At 34.6% G+C, this 21,263-nt stretch overlaps 1 protein-coding gene across 1 annotated transcript; it reads left to right on the forward strand.

Moving 5' to 3' along the window:
* The first annotated feature begins 10,167 nt into the window (after positions 1-10,167).
* Positions 10,168-20,849, forward strand: LOC108985097. The gene is made up of 3 exons (XM_018957263.2): positions 10,168-10,187; positions 19,742-19,889; positions 20,012-20,849. The coding sequence occupies exons 2-3, from the start codon at positions 19,762-19,764 to the stop codon at positions 20,472-20,474; spliced, it is 591 nt and encodes a 196-aa protein (XP_018812808.2). The 5' UTR covers positions 10,168-10,187; positions 19,742-19,761; the 3' UTR covers positions 20,475-20,849.
* Positions 20,850-21,263: the final 414 nt, after the last annotated feature.

Consider the following 21,263-nt stretch of genomic DNA (forward strand, 5'->3'; position numbering starts at 1 on the left):
ATATAAATATGACTTTATATATACGTATGCATAAGCTAATGTAAATACTCTAAAGATGCAGTGTCCAACACTAGAATGCATTACCTCTTTTACTCTTTAGTATTCCATTAAAGGACAAGATGGAAAAGGATTTAACAGTAATTGGAGCCCATCTTTGTTATTTCCATGAGCCCAGAGCAAGGTTGGGCCAGTCCAGAATCCACAAGCGCGTGCACGGCTTTGGATAAAAAAGACCAAGTACTAATGCCTCGTTTGAATATTGAAATTATCTTAACCCATCTCATTTTATTTGATCTCAATATCTACGTACTACTCAAATATAAATATTTTTTAATTTCAAAATTTTAAAAATTTTAATCTAATATTTAATTAATCATTAAAATTTTCTTAAACTTCCAAACAAAATACAAAAAATAATTTAACTTTTTCAAATCTTAAAATAAAAATAATATTAAAAAAATATATTATTTCAAGTGTCTAATTAAATGTTATTATACTATAGTATTAAGTGTTATTAACTTATTATATTGGACTTATTTCTATACTAGTATCTAATTTATTTCTATACTTGGCTTATATTGTAGTATTACATGTTATTATAATCTAGGAGATTAATATTATGTGTTATTAACTTATTATACTAGACTTATTTCAATACTATTGTATAACTTATTTATATACTTGATTATGTATGGTAGTAATACTATGATGTTTACACATATTAAACTATTATTAGTTTATTTTTTTTATAATACAAGTATATTATTTTATAATAATTAGCTCATACTTGTATATAATTAAATTTAACTACATAAGTTCTAGTTATATAACTATATAACTATACTAGTATATAAGATATATATATAATATAAATATATAAGTATATCACTATACTAAATCATTTATTGCTAATTTCTCAATTTTGAATTTTTTTATCTAATCATTAAGGGTTTATTTGGAACAAGTTTATATCCCAAATTTCTTATCTCATCCCATTCCCAAACATCATTGAAAAAAAAACTTTTAAACTAATTATTACAATTTTTCTAAACTTTTGAACAAAAAATAAAAAATAATTCAACATTTTCAACTTCCAAACAAAAATAATATTAAAAAACTATATCATAACAATATTTTAACTTTATAATAATTTTTATTCAAATTTTTCTCTCTCATTTTACAAAATCTCATAAAACATTAACTCAAATTATTTCACTACTATTTACTATCTTATTAATATTTACAAAAGAATTCCACTTCTGACCGGCTAGGTTAATGTTGGGCATTTAAGAGCCTTTAATCAAAATATGACACGTATGAAGTTTTATATTATATACACTAAAATTGGTCTCGTTTGATTATGTTAAGAAAAATCAATTCCTATAACCTGAAAAGTCAAAAGATAAAACTTAATCTTCTTCTTCAAATCAGTTTGCCGCCGCACCAAATCCAGACCACCACCGCACCAAACTAGGTTTGTTGCCTCCACAACCAGAAAACGCCTTCGCACCACCAAGCTCCGTCACAACCACCAAGCTCTTTCTCCCCCATGAACTCATGTCGGTGAAGAGTTCCAGCACAGAAGCTGCCTAAGCATAGCAAAACCCATGAAGTTTCGTCGCCCATGAGCATTCTTAGCTAACTCTCATCTACCCATTATTATCCTTCAACGAGTGAGAGCAATTCCAAGGAATAGGACCACTGCTATGAATCACAGCACTTTCCATTTTTCTACCATTACAAGCCTTTTTTATTTTTTTCTTTCTTCTAATGAAAGCCCAATACAGACGGAAGAAAAGCACATTAACAAAAGATATTTGCTTGTTCAAGGAGAAGATGACCCTGTAGAGAGCGTTCTAGAGGTCTTCTATGACCTTGGTAGAGGCTTTTTGGGAGTCGAGCCCTTGGGACTCATAATGGGATACGAGTTATTGTGGGGTAGGTAGCTTTCTCTTATGTGATAAAAACCAAGCCAAGGAAAAACAATTGAAGGAGAGAGAGGTTGGGTTGCCATTTCACAATAGAGCAGAGAGTAACGAGGGAGCTTTTTTCACAGCATTTTTAGCTGTAGGAAGGTACATTAGATGTAAAATAGAAGAGCCTACGTATCAAATATTTATTGAATGGCTGCTATTAGAGGGATAATGGACACCAGTAAGAAGATATTCTCTTCACAAAATTCTCATCCTATCCCACTCCCAAACTTTTCGTAAAACTTTTCTTAAACTTTTAAACAAAACACAAAAAATAATTCAACATTTTCAAATCCTAAAATAAAAATTATATTTAAAAATTATATTCTAATAATATTTTACCATTATAATTTTTGTATTCAAATTATTCTCTCTCATTTCTCAAAATTCCATAAAACACTTTAATTCAAATTATTTTACTACTATTCACAAACTATTTATCTACTATTCACAAATTTTTCATCTCATCTCAATGTTCAAATAGTTTTCAGTTTTCCCAAGTTGTTTATGTTATTTTTATGAGTTATGTTAAACATAATTTAATGTGTTACCACTAATTTATAATTGGATCTATTATAATTTTTAAAAAGTCAAAGCATCAATAATTGTTTAATATAGTTTGTAAGAAATGAACATTCATAGTGGGCACTCATTCTCTTTCTCTTGGGGGTTATGAAGCGGCTTAAGAGCCACTTCACAAGCCTTAATGACTGACCCTTAATAGCCAGCCGGAGTTTATTCTTAGAGGGGCTATTTACAAAGCCTCTCCCCCTCGTGGATGTCTCTTGCATCACAAAACGAGTTATCTCTAGTCTATGTATCTAGGCTGTGGAATTTGTGAGTGTTGTTCTGGTTTTACCATGTAGCACACTCCACCATTGATACGGGAGATTACGGATGAACAACTACGATGACGGAGAATCCGTAAAACAACCATACTAGATCTAAAATATTTTTGACGAGGTAATATCGCTTTTATTATATACTTTGATCTAGTATTTCTAACATAATTTACTTAGAAAATCAAAATAAGGTTTCTAAATATATATTCCATATTTTTATATTACTAATATGTATTTAATTTTTATTCCAATATTAGACGTGTCTTCCAAACATGTAAAGTGAGATGGACGTATTTGGTATATTTTTTAAAGTAGACATATTTCGTATGTTATTGAGAGGTACATGGACTTATCCCAAATGCGCAACATTAATAAACTTTAAAATAAGGTGCCAGATGTTTCACGTAGAGCAGCGAAAAGGCAGCATTCGGATCAAAGTTACGTACATGCGTGGTCTCGTTGCGTCCGAACGGCTACATTCACTTGTTGTGAACTATAGAAGGTGTTTCTTTATTCGGACTCCAGGAGAGAGAGAGAGAGAGAGAGGGAGAGAAAAAAGTAGAAATAAAGAATCGTAATCGTCTTGTGACTCTTGTCCAGAAGCTGGTTATAGCCGTTACGATCGGGTTTCGGGTTACGGGTTTGGGGGTGGGTTCTCAGAATGGAGTCGTCTGGTTTTCACGATGACAACATCCACAATTTGCCCGACACCCGTCGCTTCGACGGTCACCAAGTACTCCTCTCTCTCTCTCTCTCTCTCTCTCTTTTTCTCAACATAATGTTATGTAGTCGTCGATGTCTGTTTTTTCGTTAATGGGATTTGTTTTTTCGTTTCAATTCCGGTCCTAATTAGCACTGCCATGGGTATTGTTTTTGTCGTGAAAAAGACTAAATAAGGTGCTCCTCGGTTGAATAAGTGACTTAAGTTCTTTGAAAATCTTTCTCATTTGAAATGAGAATTCTGGATGTTTTATTTTTTCAATTTGTAAGGTGCTAATGGTATTTTCTGCCCTTCTTTTTTTGTAAGTGGCCACGCACTTTTGATGAATTGCCAGGACGATAATTTAGTTATCGTATTCAGGAGAGGAACTCACAGTTTTATGAAAGGTTGGTTTTATGTGAACTTGGTGATAGTGGCGAAGACATAATTTTTACGATATAGTAACGTGGGTTTAGTCAAGATTTAGAGATACCCGGTTTCTTACAACTGGAGAACACTACTTATTTCTTGCAAAGATTGAAAACAGGGCGAGGGAAGGAGGTAGAAGTTTTTTTAATTTTGCGCTAAAGTTATCGATTTTAGGACAGGTATATTCCTCTCAAGACCAGATGTAATATGATGTTGTGACCACTCTTGTGTTTTGGGTTGAGAGTTCCTCACCGATGTGCTTTACAACGGTCAATGTTTGAACGCATTTTATGGTACCTAATTTGAGTTCGTTAGGGTTTCTTGCAAGACAAACCTGGGATGAAAGTAGTTTTCTCTTCGTGAGATCTTCTGGCTTTCATGTTGTTGTTCATAGCATCTTCCACTAATTGCCATCTTTTTCAAATCTAAGTTCTTAATATTTATGACAACCAAACCAAGTGAGTGATTAATGTCATATTGCCATCTGGGGCATTTTGTTTAATATGCAATGGTTTCTGATTTGTTATGTGCTAAAAAAATTATGCTTTATTGACGGTCTATGGTTCTGTATAGGATGTTAATCACAGTCTACAGATGCACTCATCATTGATACGGAGGCTCTCCCTTGAGAAAGTAATGGAGGTTAGTACGATATCTGGTGTATAATGTTCTTATTAAATGATGAAATGACAGGGTTTATGCAGCCTTATACACATTCATATTGTCTCTTTTGATAATTTTTCCTTGTACTCTGTTATCGTAATCTTGAATTTCGCACCTTTCTGTCTGATCCTGGCAACATATATAACAGATTCTAAAAGGCGCTGCATAAAAATCTGGGGTCCCAAGTCCCATTATTTTTTTAAAAAAAAGGGGTAGGAAAGGTTAGAAAACAATGTGAAATTTTAAGGCGGCCTAAAATTATTATTTTGAAAAAGGCTAAATCATAATGTTCTTCTATGCTCAAGTCCAACCACTTGGAGTTCAACCATTGTCTTTCAAGGATCCCAAAAAATTTGTTATATGAAAGCACTTGCTAATTTATGACTTCTAGAATCCTGGAATAGTGATTACCAAAATGATGTACCTTGTGAAGGACCCATGGAATTTGAATTATCACGTGTTATACAGTAGTTAGTATCTTTGTTGTTATAAAGTAGTTGGTCTCTTTGTTCCTACCATGATATTAAGAATAACTGTATTTATCACCCCCTCCCTTTCTCTCTGTCTCTATTTGTCACAAGGGCATCAAGATTGTGTTAATGCTGTGGCTTGGAATTCCAAAGGGTCTCTCTTGATATCTGAATCAGATGACACGAGGGTATGATTCCTTTTTTTTTTGGTTGAGTAAGATGTAAAAAAGGAAGAGGTTTGATCCTGGCCTGCAGGAAGTATTCACAATGAACACACTAAACCAACAAAGGGGGAAAGAGCTATAAAATCCTGAAAATTATAAATATAAAAGGGAGCACCATAATGGGATTTTGTCTACTGATACAAGGTGTTTAAGACAAAAATTTTAACTCCAACACTGATCTTTCGCAATTCCTAAAGCTATACACTGGATTCTTTCCCTCCATATGCACCACTGGTATGGTTCTTTTATGTTTATAATTAGAAACCCCCTCCATTGATACGTAAATGGCATAATTTTGTTTCTCATTAGGCTACATTAGACCGTGTGATGTTTTTTTTTTTGCATGGTGTAGGTAGCATGCGTAGAAGCGTGCTAATATCTTGACTATGATACATTAAAAAATATGCTTCTTACATCCTCTATTCCTCTTTATTTTGTCAAAAATTCCCCGATAAACCTTGTTGATAAACTCTGGTCGTCTTTTATGAGTGATTAGCATGTGCCTCATATGTAAATGCCCTGATGGAAGGCCCAAACCACATGACCTATACTCGAAAATGCCTTGTCAAAAATACAATTGGAGCCCCATTAGAACCTTATAAAGAGCAAGGACTTATTCTTCCCAAGCAATGTGGGATCCCATGTACTACCTTCCATTTTCCTTATCATATGGGGATCTCATTCACCACTTACCCTTATTCTTATTATATGTGGTATCACATCATGTCACATCATTCTGTTTGATTTATGAAAGCTGTCTTGTCTGTGCCTTTGTATTATAGTTTTCTTCTTTGGGCAGACAACTTACACAAATGCACCGTTCAAAAATGTTTGTTCTTCGTTTGTCGCTTATGATATTTTTTATGTTATTCTTATGTTGGTTATACACTTTGTTGGACTTGAGGCAGGGTGTGGAAATGATAATTCATGACTTGAATGACCTTATCTTTTAACTTAAAACTATGAACTTAAGGTTTTTCTTTTTTCTGAAATAAATCAATGGAGAGTGCTAATGAGCTAATCAACTCATCAGCTGGGGATGCTAGTTTTTCTAAGCCCTCCTCCAATACTCTTTTTTGTACACATGGTGTCATGAAATTTTTGATGTTCCTGTTTTCGTACAGCTTAACATCTGGAGCTATTATAGTCGGAAGCTTTTTCATTCTATAGAGACTGGGCATTCTGCAAACATATTCTGTGCAAAGTTTGTGCCGAAACCTCTGATGAGCTTGTAGTCGCTGGAGCTGGTGATGCAGAAGTAATTTCCTAATCTTCATTTGTTTATAGGTGGATGCTATTTGCTGTCAGATTTTATTGATCAATTGCATTTACTGAGCTTTTGCAGGTGTTGTTCTTTAGTCTCTCTCAGGGAAGGAAAAAAAAAAAAAAGCTTATAAGAAAAAAGTAATATGTTCGGGGTTATCCCCATTGGGATGACCAAGTTTTTCTCTAAATTTTACTCCAAAATCATCTTTCCCTATTTTAACAATTCTTCTTTCGAAAACATCTTATATCACACTCCCAAATTTTTTTTTTTGATTTTATTAAAATAATATTTTCCTATTTTTTCTTTATTATTATTTTTTATTTCACTTTCATATACAATCTTAATTACTCACTCTTGTTTTTTTCCTTCTATTTTGAACCATTACACCCAACCAACAACTCTAAAAAAATGCAAGCATAATAGGTGGGTTTTCTTGACTATAAGGGTTGCTAAAAAAGGGCTGCCACATCAACAAACAACCAACTGCCAGATCAACCAACAAAGGGCAAACCATTTTGCATACCCTACCAACAAGTCCAAATAAAAAACAACATGCATAATAGGAAGGTTTTCTCAATCATAAAGGATTTTAAAAAGGGGCTACCGCATCAACCAACAAGGGGCAAGGCATTTTGCACACCTAACCAACTAGTCCAAAAAAACAACATGCATAATTGGAGGGTTTTCTCGACCATAGGGGCTACCAACAAAGCAGAAAGGGGTTGCCACATCAACCAAGCGGCAAGCCATTTTGCATGCCCAACCAACAAGTCCAAAAAAACAACATGCATAATAGGAGAGTTTTTTCGACCACAAGGTATGCCACATCACTAAAAGGGGTTGCCACATCAACCAAAAAGGGACTGCCACATCGATCAACAAGGGGACTGCCATTTTGCACACCCACAAGTGCTGATATTAAGCATGCATAATAGGTAGGTTTTCTCAACCACAAGTGTTGCCAAAAAGGGCTTCCAACAAAGCAAAAAGGGGTTGTCAGATTAACCAACAAAGGGTTGCCACATCAACAAACATCGAGCTACCACATCAACCAACAAGAGGCAACCCATTCACTGTAACTTCTGATATTACATTCCCAACTTGCAATCCAACCATCACCGTAACCTTATCACATTACAAATACAGCCCTAACGACAACACATGCATATCAACCTCAAAAGCTGTAAATGAGAAAGTGATAACTCAAGAACAAAGAAATTAACAATAGAGTGAAAGCCAAAATATCATAGCAATATTGTGGATCCCAAATATCACAACAACAACAAATCCAAAATATTACAGCAAAGCCAAAGAACCCACTAAGCTCCCCCAATCCACTGATAAGTTTACAAGAACATATCAAACAACAGTGGAAAATACACCATGCACAAATCTTAGATATCACAGCCAACTAACAACCAGAGAATGTAGCACATTACAAAAAGTACAAATCCCAGAAGCTGCACAAATCAAAGACATGAAAAATCTGTCAAAGACCCTTCCATGAAAGCACATAAGCTGTACAAATCAAAGAAATCAAAGCAAGCCAACAAATCTCAACTGGAGAAACCATAGACAAGCACGAACAGAGATCCAATCTCAACTACCATAATTGAATAGTAAACAAATGGAATAACATAACTATGTTAGATCAATCAGACAATCAGAATAACATAACCATACGGGTTGATTTGACAATTGGAGTGGTTGCCAGATGAGGACGCGAAGGAGACTCGGTAGCAAGTAGGAAGCGAGAGAGAGTTCAACTTGGGAGTGAAGAAACCGAAATAAGGAAACAGGATACATAGTGACTCCCTAAATATGGGGATCCACTGTAGCATCCTCAAGTCCAAACCCTATTTTAGAGAGCTAAATAAATGGTGCATTAGGATTTTTTTTCCCAAATTTGAAACCTATAATTCGGAGAAAAGGGAATGAGAATGTAACGACCCGATCCAATATTGTTGTGGATGAAATATGGATAATCTTATTGGGTTCAACTTAAGTTTAATGGACTGTATTGGAATAACCCTCGAGCTAGTAATCATGTACCATATGGGATAAGCTTGCGTGTTGTTATCTACTGAAATTCAGTTAGGTGCATAGGCCTAATTTTATTTTAAAGCCATTAACGTTTAGTTGAGGAATTTGGAGGATATTATTGTGCCAACATTTATAGAAGTCCAATTGAGGTTAATCGGATAATTTTGGAAAGACCATGGCCCAAAAATTATTATGGTGGACTATGAGATTTTAACTGGGCTTAATAATTGAGTTAAAGCCAATTTAAAATTTATGTACCAAGTGGATCCCCATTTAATCGAGATTAGGCCCAATAATTTATTTAAAGCCCAAACAAATGTTTCTTAGATGAGTAGGGCATATTTTTAATCTTATACCCAAAACCTGGTTGCATTGTTGCAGACCCATATATACTGTATAGGTTTCATTCCATGCATGTAGCTTCTTCCTCTTTCTCTATTGTTTCCAACTACCTTTATATATACATGTAAGTACACAATCTCACACAACATATCCATCCATCAAACGACAACCACAATCGCATAACTGCAAGTCGTTAGATACTACTATTCGATGCCAACCGACCCCTACATCCCTCTTTAGAACATCTTTGCATGAGCACCACCCACTCAGTTTGCTCGAGTTCTTCCCCACAGCCAACAACAAGCCAACAAACCACCCAATCGAGTGCACCCAAAAACCAACAGCTCCAGACAGTCTCACGTATAGTAAGTCCCCGCCGTAGCAAAACCACAAGACCACCTTCCTAAGCCATCATCACCAACCTTCGTTGGAAGCAGAAACCAAAGTTACCCCAATTTTAGCCACCTAAAAATAGAGCACTGCCCAATCCGTAATGTCACAAACCAAGACTGCCAAAGAAGTTAACTCAACCACCGACACGCACATATAGTGGTGGCAGGGCATTCCCTAACCTCAGACGACAGTCGCGAATGTCAAGACCCCAACATAAATCGCCCTACGACAAGGTCCTAGGCATGCATGGATAGATGAGGGGCATCCTGTTTATGTACGAGCCAAGGGCCCTAGTGTTGAACATCCAAAAGCTTAATACAATTGATTTTCCAGTTTCTCTCTTCTTCTCTTGGAGGCAAGGGCTTAATACAATTGATTTTCCAGTTTCTCTCTTCTTCTCTTGGAGGCAAGGTCATCCTCGAATTTGACTCCATTTTCTTGCATTTTCTGCTCATCCAAACACCTTCTATCGGGTGTGTTACATCTCTCTCTCTCTCTCTCTATATATATATATATTGAATGTTTATTTTTTGGTACTTAATCTCTGAAATATAATGGTAGAAAAATTAAAATTTATGGTATTTCTATACCATGACACAGATGTTGTATGTTTGTATGTATCATTGAGTGGTGGTGTTTCTACAACATGAAAAAGGTCATGGAATGGGAGACATTCACAATCCTATTTGTTGGCAATAGGAAATTTGTAAACTCCCATGGAATCCTTCAAAAATAAATTGAAGTTGAATGAGAGCCGACATGATCCTTGGTTAGCTTTGAGCTCTTTTGCTCCTCTAATTGGAAATCCCCCCCCCCTCTCTCTCTCTCTCTCTCTCTCTCTCTCTCTCACTCACAAATTTTTACCCCTTGTTCGGTAAAATTATAATATTGACCCTAAATAACACTTAGAGGAGTGAATAGGTGTATGTCACAATTCTTTGTCCAATTTTAACTCATGTCAAATACTAGCAATGGAATAGACATATAAATATGAATTATAATGCAAAACAAGACAACCAAAAGATTGACCCTAAATAACACTTAGAGGGAGGGCCGGCCGGATGCGGAGGCCTGCTACCTAGCCCTACTTTCTATAAGAGCACAAGCGTTTTTGTCCATTTGAAGGGTTTGCCTTTTCCATAATGAATAAACACTTGATTTTTTCTATAAGGACACGTGACGATTTTCAGCCCATTCTTTTTATTTTATTTTTTTAAAACATGTTTGGGCATTAGAATAGAGGTGAATGAATGAATTTGAGTCCTAGGTTCAACTAGTGATTAGTCAATTTGAGATATGGATGATGGATGCCATTGAAAGTTCGTATGCGATGACCCATCAAGGACTAACTCTAGAAGGGAATGCTAACTAATGATAATCATTTAATGTGCATATAAGTAAGATAAGTCCATGGTCTAAATCGCTCAATTCTCATGAAATGGATGCATCGCTATTTTATAAAAAGAGTTTTAGGCATCATGTACACATAGATAACAAGGAATAAGAATCTAGATGATCATGCAATGCAAGTAAACTTGAGGACTCAAGAAGTGTACATACAATGTCATCTTTCCTTGCTCTCCTTCAAGATGGTGCTACTTGACTTTACATCCTCTTCAATTTTTTATTTTTATAAATATGGGAAACAAAAAAACATAGAAGTTGAAGAGATATTGGACAATTGAATGGAAAATATCCAATATGACCAACTAGTATGACGCACACACTCCAATGGCCTTCCTAAGTAACTCAAACATTAGACCATCTAAAGATTTAGTAAACAGGTCAGCTCAATTATATATTTTTTTAAATAAACATGTGACATAATTAATAGGGGTATAATTGGTTCGGTTCGGTCCAATTTTGAACATATTTTGAAACCAAGCTGGTCTAAGTTGGTTTTGGAATTATGAAAACCGATACAGACTGGTTCATATAGGAAACCAGAACTTTAGGTTTTTCGGTTTCAATCCAATTCGGTTTGGTTTTATATTATACCAAAAATGTGTAAAAATGTACTTATCAAAACATATTTATCCTTTGATATATATATTTATATATCAAAAGTGTACTCTTATACATATACTATGTAAGTATGTCACTTAATATATAAGGATAAATAGTAACATATTAATAACTTAATATTAATATTCATGTTTAAGAGTAAGTTTATACATAGGAAGCATAAATAATAATATTAAGATTTCATGTTATAACAGTGTTATAATATGCATAATATATATAGCATATAATATATATAATATAAAAAATTAAAAATGTATATTTCGGTTTAGTTCAGTCCAAATTGGCTTTCAAAACATGACAATCGGCACCGAATCAATGATCAATCAATTTTGGTTCCTAGGAATCAAAACCGGGTCCGGTTGGTTTATTCGTTTAGTTTTTCAATTTTTTTTACAATCCTAATAATTTAGAAAACAAAATAAAATAAAATGCAAAATGCATATCCTAGGTAAAATGAATGTGCATGAAGTGCAACCTAGGCATGCCATGGGACTCTATCTTGAACCCTCCTTTTTCACCCAAAGTCTCTTAAACTTGGGTGAACTTGGGTGTACGTGGTGTTAGGTCGGTCACCAATTATTTGAGTTTCTATTTTCTTACCTTGAGTAAGAGAAGTAGACAACTCATGAAACTTTAATTGCACCTATGAGTTTAATTTGCTTAGTCAAAGCTGTCACTTGATTTTCAACAATAAGTTTTTTCATTTTAGGTGCACCTTTCTTGGACCAAATTTGAGGGGATATTAATTTGAAACAATTTGATCTCATGTACCTAACAACTCCACAATAGTGACACTTAGGAACAAACTTGGCTTGAGTTTGTTTCTTAGGAGGAGCCATGGACTTGGACATCACACAAGCATCCAAACACATATCTTTGCCCTCTTTCATGCATGCCACGTTGGCATTGGCTTCCTCAACTTCCATAGCCTTCAGAAATAAAACTTTTGCATTAGAGTTAAGAGCAATATGTGAAGAATTAGGCATAGGCCAAAACAGAATTTTCAAATCCTAAGCCTATGTGTCTTGATTACACTTTTGAACACTTACCATCTTGTCAAGCTTATCACTTGAGAATTTGTTTAAATTATCGAGGGACTCTTTAAGCCTCTTCTCAAGTGTTTTATTTTATTCAATAAGCATAGTATTTTCAGTCTTAAGATTCTCAATTAAAACATGTGATTCATTCACTTTTGCAACCAATTAGCCTTCTTTATCGAGATCAACAACATTAAACTTTTTCGAAAGTTTCTTATTCAATTTTTTCAGCTTAGAGATAATTCTTCAAACAATTCATTATAAACATCTTGCAGGTCTTCTAAACCTTCTTCATTTTCATCATCACTAAATTAACTTTTATAGGATATGGATTCATCCATGGATGATTCAAGTTTATCTAAGCATGAATCAGAATCAAATGATGCACCAAAAGCAAGAAAATTATGTTCATCATCAGAAAAAATGTCACATTTTTCAGATTCAGATTCAAATTCATCCCTAAGTGTGGCGTTCAAGGCCTTTCCTTTGAATTTTATATGGTTAGGACACTCTATTAGGATGTGACCATATCCAGAACATTTATAACAGTACTTGTTTTGAGAATTTTTATATTTTCTTTTTCGCTTCCTTTTTTATCTTGAAAAAATTTATTGGACTCATTTCTTGATTTCTTAGACATTCTACTTCCCCCATCTCCTTTTCCAAGTTGAAGAAATTTTCTGAAGTTCTTGACTAGGACCACAATGTCTTCCTCACTTGTTGAATCCTCATTAGATGAACTATTTCGTTCTTCTCTACTGTTTTTAGAGCCATAGATTTAGGCCTCATTTGTTTTCGGAGATGAGATGAGATGAGATTAAAGTTAAAAAGTTGAATAAAATATTGTTAAAGTATATTTTTTAATATTATTTTTATTTTAGGATTTAAAAAAGTTGAATTGTTTATTTTATTTTGTATTGAAAGTTGGGAAAGTTGTAATGATTAGATAATATGATATGTTTTTCCAAAACAAACGAGGCTAGAACTTTTAGGTTCAGGAAGCGATAGCTCATAAGTTTGAAGTGAATCTACAAGTTCCTTCAACTTTGACTCCATCAAGATCTTTACTCTCTTCGATAGAGGTCACTTTGGGTCTAAGGGGATGCCTAAGGAATGAGATGAGATGAGACTTTTGTGAATAGTAGTAAGATGATTTGTAAATAGTAGTGAGATAGTTTGAGTTAAGTATTTATTGGGTCTTGGGAAATGAAAGGAAAAAAAATTGAATAAAAAATATTATAAAGTTAGAATATATATTTTTAATATTATTTTTGTTTTGAAATTTAAAAAAGTTGAATTAGTTTTTGTTTGAAAATTTAGAAAAGTTGTAATGATTAGTTTATTAAAAGTGTTTGTATTTGAATGATATTTGAAAAAGAAATGAAATGAGATAAAACGAGATGAGACGAGATGGAATGAGATGAAAATTGTTTCCAAACATCCCTTAAATCTTTCAGGTAGTGACCTCAAGATGTTCCTCTCACCAAGGTTAAAGCTGGAATTTACTATGGCATAGAATTCATCAAATGACTCATCCTCTTTCATTCTTATTTCCTCAAACCTAGAAGTTAACAATTAAAGTTTAGAAATTTTTACCGTTTTGGTTCCTTCATGTAACTTCCAGTATGTCCCAAGCCTCATTAACAATTTCATACATTAAAATTTGCTTGAATTCCTCAGGTAAGACAACCATAAAAATGGAATTTAATCCCTTTCTATTCCAATTGCAATTAGCAAGGTCATCTCTAGACCAACCATCCGGAATTGTAGAGGGTTTAGTCCAACCCTTTTCAACACAATACCAAACATGTTCATCCAAGACATTAGGAACGCTCTCATGCATATTTTCCAATATGCATAGTTCAAAGTATGGAGGTGATGAGAGTGATTGTGACATGACAATGGGGTCAAAGGATCACACTCAAAAAACTAATTCTAACACCAAGTGAACCCGCTTTAATGCTAATTGAAATTACAAGATTGACCCTAAATAACACCTAGAGTGGAGTGAATAGGTGTATGTCGCAATTCATTGTCTAATTTTAATTCATGTCAAATATTAGCAATGGAATAGACATAGATATGAATGATAACACAAAACAAATCATCCACAAGACAAGGATTTTTTGTGACGAAGGGAAACCATTTAAAGAAACAAATTCCACTATTTGAATATTAATACATGTAAGTCTTTCACAAACCCTTTGTAATATGAATACTTTACTTGCCATGACAAAACGACCTTTTTGTCCCTACTGCAGTAGTAGCCAAAACCTCTGACAATTTTCAAACTTGGCTTCTTCTCCCGGAACCTGCAGTGGTTGAACGCACATCAACTCAATTCACACTATCACTATTCCTGTTTCAATGTGTGGTTTACAAAAACTCCAAGAGAGATAATTCTTGTACAAGTCTCAAAACTCTTTTTTATCTCTTGGCACACTTGGGTTACTTGTAAAAGTCTCAAAACTCTTTTTTTTATCTCTTGGCACACTTGGGTTACTTATCAATATCTGATTGAGTAATTTTATAACGAATTTCGTGCTCTTTAAAGGGTCCTTGAGTTGATCAAACTTTTTTTTGAATTTCAAAATCGCATTCCTGAAAATCTACAGATGTGGTGACAGGTTCCAACTGGAACACTAACTGTTCTTCAGAATTTCAGATAGCATAGTCTTTATCCAAATTTCGAGTTCTACAATCTTCAAGCCTCCATCTTCATCCAATACTCAAATTTATCTCATCAAATAGAGCATTATAGATAAATATGATCCTCTTATCAACTCTTACCCATTATCCTTATAGATAAATCTAATATGTCAACGCGAACCAAATAACAAACCTTACCCATTATTTTGAAACCGAATTTAGTCAATGCTAAAAATACTAACATATGGTAATATATATCTATAACCTTCTTGTATAGTTGAGTTTTGTGTACAAAATAGGAGCATAAAAGTTCCCATTTTGTGTCAAGAAAAATACTTCCTTTACAACACGTTGCAGTTGCCACCTTGACGCCAGACATAATTTAGATTAATTCTAACGGCTAGTTTCAACAAATAATCGAAGTAAAAAAGACAAGAGATTCATCCAAAACATGGAGAAAACAACTATCTTTTCAATTGAAAATTATCAAAACTCAATAATATCCTACCAAACCCACAAGCTGGGCTGAAATAGCTATAAATTTGAAAATATTAGGATTTTATCAAAAATAGCAAAATCCTAATTATAAACATACAAAAAATAAATACATGAATAAAGGAGAAATCTATCAAAAATTTGGCCAAACCGAGAAACGAAATTCTAACATAAAAGGCAAAAAAGTATATAAAATTAGAGATTTGAAGGGAAAAACAACTGATTTTGGGCTTAAAAACATTGCACACCGAGTGTAAATGGATGACCACGATCATGCGCAGTGAAAAGAACTTTCTGAATTGGAGTCATATGTACGAATCCGATACATGTAGCCAAAGTTATAGCCAAAACACTGATATGTGCTCAAAACTGTCCCAAATCAAGGAAAAACCATTGTTTCCTTCTTGAATTATGCTAACCTGCCATATTGAGGTAGTTTTGCATCATCAACATGCAATCTGACATCTAAGCATCATCTGTCTCGAATCTCCCTGCATCATACCTGCAATGATTACATCATTTGTACGTCAATTGTTCTAGCATAATTGCTGAGATCTCTATGTTGTTGTATGCTGAATACTCTAATTCAGTTATATGGTCCGAGTTTGGTCTTTGCTGCCACAACAAAATCTCTGGAATGGCATATGATTGAAGAGATCATCTTGTAGGTAGTATAGCTAGAAGTTTCCTTGTAATGTGAACCAGTACAAATGCGAGCGATGCTATGTCGCAGAAGTAGAAGAGAATAAGATAATTTAGAGAAAATATTCTGATATCCATAATGCTAGTATATGTGGGGTCGATCTGAATCTCAATTTCTCTTTCTCACACACACACAGGGCATAAAAAAGTTATTGCATCATAGCCCAAAACATGCCAGCAATATTTTGGCGTGGGGTTTCTTGTGTATTTGCTGGATCTAAAGGTTGTGCTCACATTATTAAATGTTCTCAAGGAAACTGATCATTGCTCGCTTCGTTAATTATTTATTTGTACTTGATTCCTTGTTGAACTGCAGTCTGAATGGAAAATACTCTTGGCCAACGCACCTGAATAGAATATTGGGGAGTACTCGATGCATTCATTTCGATAAAAAAAAAATGCAAAGGTTGCTCGCAGTATGATTCTGACCAAGTGATCGTCGAATGAGAACTTTCATTTCAGACAAACGTAATTAATCATTCACGTGTACTCACACAAACTTGTATTCTAGAATAGGCTGGCCGGCTGTAAGTAACAAATATGTACTTGTTTTGTTTGCACAGAACAGATCGATCTTGTGCATGGCATGACTGTGTACACATCTCTCCGACACGGTAAGAATCTCGATGATTTTTCTTTTTCTTTTCAAATTTCAGGAAAAAAGAGCCTTAGTGTTTGGTCGGTGTGGGGGAAGCTTGACACGTGATTGATTGACGACATTTCTCGATGTTCGACAAACGAGAAGCTGATTCTCGGGCTTCCCATGTTATTTGGAAGAATATAAATATTACAGCAGCTATATTCGTATAAATCACGTATCCCTTTCTTTTCTTTTCTTTTCTTTTCTTAGTCGATGTACAGATTTACTTTGCATGTATAGTGCAGATCATAGGGCACAATTGTAGCCTCTACGTTTTATTTAAACACATGTACACGTCCATTCACAAATCAATGAAAGAGATTTATTCTTCATTCAACAAGAAACTCGGAGAAACCACATGCACCACATGCCAAAACTGACGGTGGCAATAATGATAAGCAGCTGTGTTTTGGGGTTGTCTTTGATGGGGGAATCTTGGGAAAGTGTCCTTTCCTGGTTATAATATCCGAGGATAAAAAGTAAGGAAAGATAAATGATATATGCGTAAAATTATAACCTTTTTCTAGTCTATAATTCCCTATTTTATACGTAGTGACGGATCGATACCTTTGACCTCTTAAAGCTAATACGCATTCTCACTTCGTGAAATTCCTGAATCAAATTAAGTACCGCGTGGTATAAAAGCGATAAACTCAGTATTTGTTTTGCGACCGCTAGTTTTTAATTGAATTGGGTACGTTTGGTCAATTTGTATGGTCATTATGACTTGATCTTAAAGGAAGAACTTGAAAAGTTTTTAGGATCATGACTTAATGATCTTAATTAATGTTGTTGGAGCAAATTGTAATTGATTTAGAGACAGGTATCGTCCTATACGCGCGGCCTTCTCCAGACATCAAACACAAGTTATGATGGAAATTTTCATGAATGTATGCAAGCTTGACAATATACATTAACCAACTTTCCATCATACTGCATGCTAATTATTGTCATATTTTCCTTTGCACACGACAACTATCCTAACTGATGAGCACTGCATGCACATGTGTACGTGCTCTAAGTTATTTTATTCAGGAAAAAAAATAAAAAATCTTAGCTGATCACACCCGATGAAAGATATATAACTTACAATAGTTATAACTAAAAGACACGACAATCTCAGCTTCAACTCTTCTTGTTCCTTGTACGTACGTAGCAAACTTTAAATAGCCATTGCTCATTGGTAGGGTGAAATTGTAGGTGAAGGTTCGAGAAGTTGGGCTTGATCGAGTCCTTAAATTGGGAATTCGATCGATAGCTAGCCAATCCTATCCTATCCTTCCTAGAAGCAACGTTTGACTATATATATTTCGTTTCGTCACGTTCGAGAAGTCTTTTTTAAATTGTATGCATGGGCAGAGCTGGAGCTCCTCTTTGTTTGAACGTACGCATTATATATTTTTCTTGACCATTAATCTAGCGTATTAAGAGCGTTTAACAAGCTGTAAAGCATTAATATATAATGGGTTCGCGGTAATTGAACGTAAAACGTGGTCTTTTCTTCCAAAACAAGCCCCATCGTTTTGCCAAACTTTAATATATTATGATCATTCCTTGATATATTTATTGAATTTGAATAATTTCAAATTTTTATCTGAATTTTAAGGAGTACTAATAGAGACGGAGACATATATAATAGGGCGCTATATATAGATAAATATAATATCAATGAATTTTTAATAAATATTATATGACTGATCACTTCACGCGACTGCCTCTCCTGTTTTAGATATTAGATAAAAATCTCAAATTTATAGTCATAAATATTATATGACTCACCTCTAGTACTAAGAGGATAAGAAATCAGTACTACGGCTTTAGAGGTAGTCCTGACAATGCATGTAAATATCTTTTGAGATGCGAATATTTGGGAATTCCTTCTATCACGACAATTAATATTCTAATATGGGGTCTAACATCCGTGGACGAACATGGTTAATTTTTACAAAGGATCAGGTGATGCTGAAATGGTCAATTCAATTTTCCCTACAAAACTCTATGCCAAGATGTCACATATGAATATATAAAGCAAAACTATTAGCATTACTATTCACAAAAGGCAGTGATACTTTCAATTTTCATAATCATAGCTAGCTAGCCTCGTTACCTCGTGTATACATATCCACTCAATGTGGAATATAATTCATACGATCAGCAATAGCATTTACTTTTTTAATTCTAAGATGCTAGCTCATGTTTCTTTGACAAGCTGGGACCCGACCTTCAGAGTTCTTAATTGTGGGGACAAAATCTGGACAAAGAAGATTGATTTTTTCTGGATCACCTTCTATCATAATTTGATAAAAAAAAAAAATACAAAGAGAAGTCACAAATAATTTAAAATTTAGTTGTTATATATATATATATATATATAGATCATAGAGAACTTTTTTTTTTAGAAGGAGGAGGAGGACAAAACCTCCGGCAATAGATATGGTGGCTTCCGGTTCAAATCAGGGTGCTTAATTTTATAATTAATGTTTTCCAACTAAAATTCTACCTCTAGTTAAGCATCCTGTAAATCATCAATTTTTTTAAAACAAATATCGGACCCACTAAGTCTATAAAGACTTTATTTTTTACCAAGTCACGATTCTGTAAAGACTTGACTTGGAAAGAGTGTTATTATCGAATACCATCCCCACCCCCACCTCAAGTATAGATTCTTTTACACATTTGGCAACAATATTTGGAAAATTATGATTTATTACTTTTGACACACGGCGTCGGCGACGCGTAAGATGGTGTACCAAAATATTCATAATTTCACTCAATAAAAACACCCTCGAGGCCTTTTGTTGTGTGGCCGTCGGCATAGCCACCCCCATCGTCTCACTCTCTCTCTCTCTGAGAGATCAACAGGACCTATGTCAACAAGCAAAGATACTACTACCGTAGCCTCACAACCTGGCCTTGAGTGTTGCATGTGTGGCGATTATGGTTTCTCCTACGAGCTTTTCCAATGCAAAGTTTGCGAATTCAGATCGCAGCACAGGTACCCATCAAAATTGCTTTCCTCGGCATTTAATTTTTGCTGTATATTCTTTTTGGGTCTTGATATTTTGTCTCTGATTGTTCAGTTATTTTTCCCTCTGAACAACTCGATCGTTACTGCAGGTACTGTAGCAATCTCTATCCGAAGGCCGAGTCTTATCGGATTTGCAATTGGTGTTTGAGTCAGAAGGAGGACGCCAAAGAAAAGTCACAGAATTCATCCAATTCTTCATCGTCGAACAAGAATCAGGGCGAAGACGATAGCAAGAGCAACAGAAGGAATGGTAATGGTGACAGTCTCGCAAACCTAAAAGATCAAAGAGACGCTTCGCAGTTAAAACTCAACGTTCCCATCAAGAAACAGAGATCGCCGGATGGATCGCCGTCTCCGTCCCCATTGCCATCGACATCGCCATCGCCATCGCCGTCGCCGTCGGCCCGAAAGAGGATCATCACGAATGCTCGTATGGAAGAGAAGCTCAAGAGAACCAAATCGGAGGAGATATCAAACAGAATTGGAGTCACCAGGCCTTTGTTCAGGAATAAGGTGAGAAGGTATAAGCTTTTGGATGAGGTTTCAAGCTAATTACTGAGCAATAATATGGCTTTTTGGTTTAAAAAAAAAAAAAACTAAAATAAAGTTACAGAGACAGTTTTGGTTTTGCTTGTCATCTTTTTCGTACCTTTGCACAGAAAATCCAGGTCAGTAGTGTTCTCATCCATTCTCTCTTAACTCCTTTGTATAGAATGTCACTGTAATTCGCCATAAATCTTGGTTTAATACCAATAATCAGTGAAGATATTTCTATGTACTGATCAAGATTGATAACGACGTCATCCCAATTAGTTTCTGCAAAATTGATGGGGTTCCTTTTTTTGAGCTGTGGGGAAGTACGAATTTCGGCATTTTCTGATCTTTCTCTAATCATCATTATGCACAAGACTAATTAAAGCTCCAGTATCCAACACCTGTAATCATACTATTGAACTGATCGTCATTTTCATGATAGTCTGCATCATGAATCATGATCATGATGATCATCGCAATGCATTATTCATCCTTCCGGAGCCAATCACACGTTGCTGCATGTTAAAGATCGATTATATGGGCATGTTTTTGTCTATTTGTTTAGTGGTTATTTGGACCAATAAAAGAAGAGTGGTAATTATATATGTTTTGGGAATTGCGAGATAGCCCACTGGACAATTTCGTGATTTAAAAATAAAAAATTTAAAAAAATTTATTTATCTACTTAATGATATATTAAAAATTTTAAAATTTTAAATTTTAAAAAAAATAACTTTATAAGTAAAATAGTAAAAATAAGTACATATAATAACATTATTATTATTATGCTACAAGAATATGTCCAAC

The sequence above is a fragment of the Juglans regia genome, chromosome 11 (genome assembly GCF_001411555.2).
Source record: "Juglans regia cultivar Chandler chromosome 11, Walnut 2.0, whole genome shotgun sequence".
Classification (NCBI taxonomy): Eukaryota; Viridiplantae; Streptophyta; class Magnoliopsida; order Fagales; family Juglandaceae; genus Juglans; species Juglans regia.

Coding starts and splice junctions, on each gene's coding strand:
- LOC108985097 (XM_018957263.2), top strand. CDS start 19,762: ATGTCAACAAGCAAAGATACTACTACCGTAGCCTCACAACCTGGCCTT. Junction 19,890..20,011: donor GAATTCAGATCGCAGCACAG/GTACCCATCAAA, acceptor TCGTTACTGCAG/GTACTGTAGCAATCTCTATC.